Raw genomic sequence first — 6,000 nt, forward strand, 5'->3', positions numbered from 1 at the left:
CAGAAATTCGTTCGATAAGTATCGAAAATCGAAAAAATCCGATTTTAAAAATAGTTTTTCTTATAGATAAAAAATAATTTGTACAGGGAAATATTTTAGGTTGCATCGGCAACGGAGATAATAAAATCTAATAAAACAAATAATTTCTTCTCAGAAAAAAACCCAGAGTTGTTAACATCTGAAAACATAGCCCAGTGGTAGAGCATTCGACTATAGATCGAATGATCCTGTGTTCAAGTCAAATACCTCACCATTTTATTAATTTTTTTTTCTAATTAATGCATTCAATGTATTATAAAAGAAGTGGTACCATTTAAAATCGCCGCAACTCATGTCATTGTTTGCATAGTTTAAAACTAAGCATTAATCAGAAATGAGTTTCCAAGGCATTCATCGTTAAGTCCTACTATCAGCTGACGTGATATTGTAAACAAACACAGACGGAAATTGATGAACTACATTATCATTATTATTTATTTATTTTATTTATTTATTCTATTTATTTATTCTTCTTTTTGCGGATTAGTCCCTCGGGCAAATTATTCTTCGTAATATATAATAATCAATAGAGGATTGATTCTATAATAATACATACGAAATCTGCATAAATTAAAAATATAATGTTTAAGCGTATTGCACGACCGGGCAATGACGGACGTCAAGCTAGTTATTTAAATAAAATAATTCATATTATTTATCTCTGTAAATAATATGAGCAAACACTTGAATAGTGATATATTTTATATAGTTTATATAGTTTCGGAACCTATGAGAAAGGAAAACACACACACACACACACACACAGTGACTTTTATATAATAGTAGAGATAGAGATATAATTTTACGTGCGCGTTTTTGCTGTCTTTTGAAATTGTCTTTTGTTCAGCTTTTATCTAGTAGAGTAGCTAGATTAAACGTCACCCGGGGCGGTCCGCTCAAATCTCACCCCACTGACATTATGTCACCCTTCTTTTGCTGTCACCCGGACCGTTCCCCTTAGACACGACACTTTATATATATATATATATATATATATATATATATATATATATATATATATATATATATATATATATATATATATATAGTGGGGGGAAGATGTGGCTGGTTACCTTTAATGCACCCAAAACCAAACTCCTATCATTACATCATCAACGCTCTGATCCCCATCTGGCATCAATTGTGATGGATGGCTCTCGTCTGGGCGAGGCCCCGTGTTTTGACAAGCTTCTGGGTTTGACCTTTACTCCTGATCTGAAATGGAACACGTACATCAAGTCTGTTGCCAAGGTCGCTGGAAAGATGGTGGGATCCTTCTACCGCCCCAGAAGATATCTCACTACTGATGCAATTCTCTATCTATATAAAAGCCAAGTACGTCCAAGGATGGAATACTGTGTCCATATCTGGGCAGGAGCTGCTAAAAACAGCCTATCCTGCCTTGACAGAGTACAAAATAGATTTCGTGGCTTAGTGGGGGATGCCCTTTTCTCTACCCTGCAACCTCTCTCCCTCAGAAGAGACGTTTCGAGCCTATCCTTGTTTTATCGTTATTTCCATGGCAGGTGCTCGTCTGAACTCCAATCTCTGGTCCCCCCTCGCCAATCTTTCACGAAAAACGCCCGTCTAGCTGAATCCACTGTGAAAAATTTCCCCCACTCTATATCTGTGCCTAAATCAAAACGCGGATTCCATGAACAAAGCTTCTTTCTTAGAACTGCACGCCTGTGGAACTCTGTTCTGTCTGCCTGCTTCCCACCGGACTACAACTTGGATGTGTTCAAGTCCAACGTTAACAAATTCCTAATGATCCGCCCCCTTAAATAAACACTTCATCAAAATCTCCACACTAACGTAATGTACTTGCAATAACACTTATCCCTGAGTGGCTTCCGGGTCTTGATAAGTGGTGATCACTGTGTAAAAATATACACACACATATATATATATATATATATATATATATATATATATATATATATATGTATTTATACATATATATATGTATTTATACATATATATATATATATATATATATATATATATATATATATATATATATATATATATGTATTTATATACTAGCATGGGTGCCCGGCGTTGCCCGGGTGTTTGGAGGTGTACGTTGAGCAAAAAAAAAAAAAAAAAAAAACAGAAAAAAAAGCGGTTAATTTTTTAAACTTTGACCCCTATTATGACCCCTTAAAACTTATTGTTTTGGGCTCAAATCAAGTTATTAATTTAGATCCATGTCCATGGAACCTATATCTAAAATTTCAAGTGTTTAAACCAAAAATTGTCGGAGGAGTTTGGTAGAGTTCTCAAAAGTCAAATCGTTGAACTTTGACCCCTTAATCACCAAATTTCTGGCCGAAATCCGGTCACATCAATTTTCCCAAATCTCAGTACCCTATATATCAAATATCGAGTCTGTAGACTTAAAATTGACAGAGCTATTGCGTATGAAAATGTACACAAACATACACATACAGACAGACACTTTCACTTTTATAGATATACTAGCATGGGTGCCCGGCGTTACCCGGGTATTTGGAGGTGTATGCTGAGCAAAAAAAAAAAAAAGCGGTCAATTTCTTTTAACTTTGACCCCTATTATGACTCCTTAAAATTTATTGTTTTAAGCTCAAATCAAGTTATTAAGTTAGATCTATGTCCAAGAAACCCACATCTAAAATTTCAAGTGTGTAGACCTAAAATTGTCGAAGTAGTTTGATAGAGTTCTCAAAAGTAAAATATTTGAACTTTGACCCCTTAATCGCCAAATCTCTGGCCAAAAACCGATGACATCGATTTTCCCAAATCTCAGTACCCTGTATATCAAATTTCGAGTATGTAAACTAAAAATTGACAGAGTTATTGCGTAGGGAAATGTACACACACAGACGGACAGACACTTTCACTTTTATAGTTAGATAGATATATAAACAGGCTCCTTCAGTCTTTGACAGACTAGGGATACCCGCGGAGGGGTGACTCCGCGTGAAATTTTTGTGACAGGATGTGCGCAATCCCCCACCCACACATCTCTTGTGACAAGTGAAGTGTATGCACAAAACAACTGGAAACAAATTCCGAGATAAGCTGAGAGCACATAGAGCGCCTAGAATTCCCAAATGGACACCCGTCTGGTACTAACCAGGTTCAACGTTGCTTAACTTCGGTAATCTGACGAGAACCGGTGTGTCAATGCGATGTGTCAACGCGATTATGCCGTATGTGTGTGTGTGTGTATGTGTATATATATATATATATATATATATATATATATATATATATATATATATATATATATATATATATATATATATATATATATATATATATATATATATATATATATATATATATATATATATATAAATTTTTCACAGTTAAAAGAAAATGAAATGAGTGTCATCAAATGAATTCAGATGTATTAAACCCTACAAAAAATACAGGGTTTAAAGTTTTCAATAAACATCGGCAAAAATATTATTCAGTTATTAATTTAAAAAAAATGTAAGAGTTTCTGATATTTTAGAAAATATCAAAAATTTTACATAATATGATGATAAATAAATCATATTTTCAGATTATTTTCGCACCTTAGCCTGGTTGAAAAATTTTGTCACCACTCTTTTGTGTCACCCCTCCTTTGCTGTCACCCGGGGAAGACCGCCCCCGCCCCCTCTAGCTACGCCACTGCTTTTTTATCACCCGTTATTATCAATTGAGTGAGAACTCCTAGTGAGTACATAATAATAATAATAATAATAATAATAATAATAATAATAATAATAATAATAATAATAATAACTAGCGGGACCTGTGAAAATTCCACAGGAGACTCATTCATATGTAATATATTGATGTTGGCATTCTGTAGATGTTCAGTGTAAATGGAGACGCTCTGATATTAGTGTACCTCTTTTGTTAAAACTGCAAAAGTATTTATCTAAGATAGCACGAACGCCTGGTAAAGCCCAGTCGTAAAGTACACTTTAATATTATATTTTAATTCTTGCAGATTTCGTATATATTATTTTAGAGTTAATATTCTATCGATTTTATATGTTATAAAAGTGGCGATTTCAAAAATAAAAAATATGTCCATATGACAAGTCGGGTATTTGGAGGTGTATGTTGCATTAGCTTGAATCGAAACCAAAATAAAAACTTATGAATATATATATATATATATATATATATATATATATATATATATATATATATTCATATATATATATAACTTGAGTTCTTTCAGCCATAATCGAAACCGAAACCAAACATTATGAAGAATTCTTGATAAAATTATGTATAAAAGAAATAGATTATTTCAGTGACATATACCTATAGTCGAAACTGAAACTAAAACTTATGAAGGATGCTTGGTAAAATTATTTATGACAAGAAATAGGAGTACATAACAATTAAACGACCCGGATGTAAGCGTGACACACAAAAGAACACACACGCTATCGTATTAATATATAGATAATAATGATAACATACAAAGAGGCATCTTCGAAGGAGACTCACTATCACCTCTACTGTTCATCATGGCCATGATGCCCTTGAACAGTATTTTGAGAAAGTGCCAAACCGGATACAAGTTCTCCAATACAGAGGGAAAAAAATGAACCACCTGATGTACATGGACGATCTGAAACTTTTTGCAAGGACTGAAAGCTAGAGACACTAATTAACACTACCAGGATCTTTAACCAAGATATCCAAATGGAATTTGGAATGGAAAAGTGCGCACAACTAGTTATAAGAAAGGGGAAACTGGAAACTAAAGAAGGGATGGAACTACCCAACCAAACAGAAATGAGGGCACTAGGGGAACAAGATGACTATAAATACTTGGGAATTCTGGAAGCGGACACCATCAGAGCAACAGAAATGAAAGAGAAAATTGGAAAGGAATACCTCAGGAGAACAAGAAAACTCATGGAAACGAAATTACATAACAGAAACCTAATAAAAGGTATAAATACATGGACATTATCACTAGTAAGATACTCTCGACCGTTTATAGGGTGGACAAAAGAAGAACTGAGACAACTCGACCAGAAAACCAGGAAACTCATGACATGCAAATCCTTGTCAGACCATTCTAAAATTCCCGCACTGTATCTCAAAACACTGACTGCCCATGCATTTACTGCTTTTATTAGATTGCCTCCATACAGTTTCGACTTTGCAATTAGTTTCACTCTTCTAAGATACTGCTTCCTGACTTTCTCCTTCATTTCTCTGTTCATGATGCCTACACCCTCCAACACTCCCAAATGCGTATACCCTGTATTTCCTTCATGATTTCTCTATTTGGCAGCACTATTTCATTCGAATGAACCTTTACTCCTCTTTTCACCATCAGCACAGCACATTGACTAATCCTAAACTCTATCCCAATGTCTTTTGAGTATGTCCCAACAAGTTCTACCAGTCTCTCCATTTCCTTTTCATTTCTACCGAACAACAACAACAACAACAACAACAATAATAATAATAATAATAATAATAATAATAATAATAATAATAATAATAATAATAATAATAATAATACGCTTTTTGCAATGTGATCTCATTTTTAAGGAGGATAAAAGCTTGGTATTTAAAATTAACTTTGTTTTTGCAGGTAGACAATGATACTCTGACCAATCGAAATTTCCATAACTATTACAATGGAACCGAAATGGTTGTCGCTGGGAAACTTTCGGATAATTCCACTGATGTTTCTTTAAATGTCGGCGGCAGTACGAATAAAGGATCACTGGGTAAGATTGATCCCGTAGCCAAAATCAATATACGCAACTCCAGCCGAGGGATTGGCCTAATGACCGATGCCGACATTCAAGCCTTACCTGAAAAGTTATGGGCCTACCTGACCATCAAGCAACTGGAGGATCAACGCCTAGCAGCCAAAAGCCAGGACGAAAGGGAAAAAATATCCAAGCAGATGTTGGAATTATCATTAAAAGTAAGTCATTCGTT

The 6,000-nt window shown here is 34.4% G+C and overlaps 1 protein-coding gene across 1 annotated transcript in view; it reads left to right on the forward strand.

Moving 5' to 3' along the window:
* The window catches only part of LOC145249596 (inter-alpha-trypsin inhibitor heavy chain H3-like), a 269,537-nt gene that overhangs the window by 214,024 nt on the left and 49,513 nt on the right, over positions 1–6,000 (forward strand). Inside the window, exon 8 of the mRNA XM_080111304.1 lies at positions 5,645–5,986. Within this exon, the coding sequence (XP_079967430.1) occupies positions 5,645–5,986 (342 nt within the window). The remainder of the gene's footprint in view (positions 1–5,644; positions 5,987–6,000) is intronic.

This window comes from Euprymna scolopes, chromosome 28 (assembly GCF_053919585.1).
Source record: "Euprymna scolopes isolate OS-2025 chromosome 28, ASM5391958v1, whole genome shotgun sequence".
NCBI classification, from domain to species: domain Eukaryota; kingdom Metazoa; phylum Mollusca; class Cephalopoda; order Sepiida; family Sepiolidae; genus Euprymna; species Euprymna scolopes.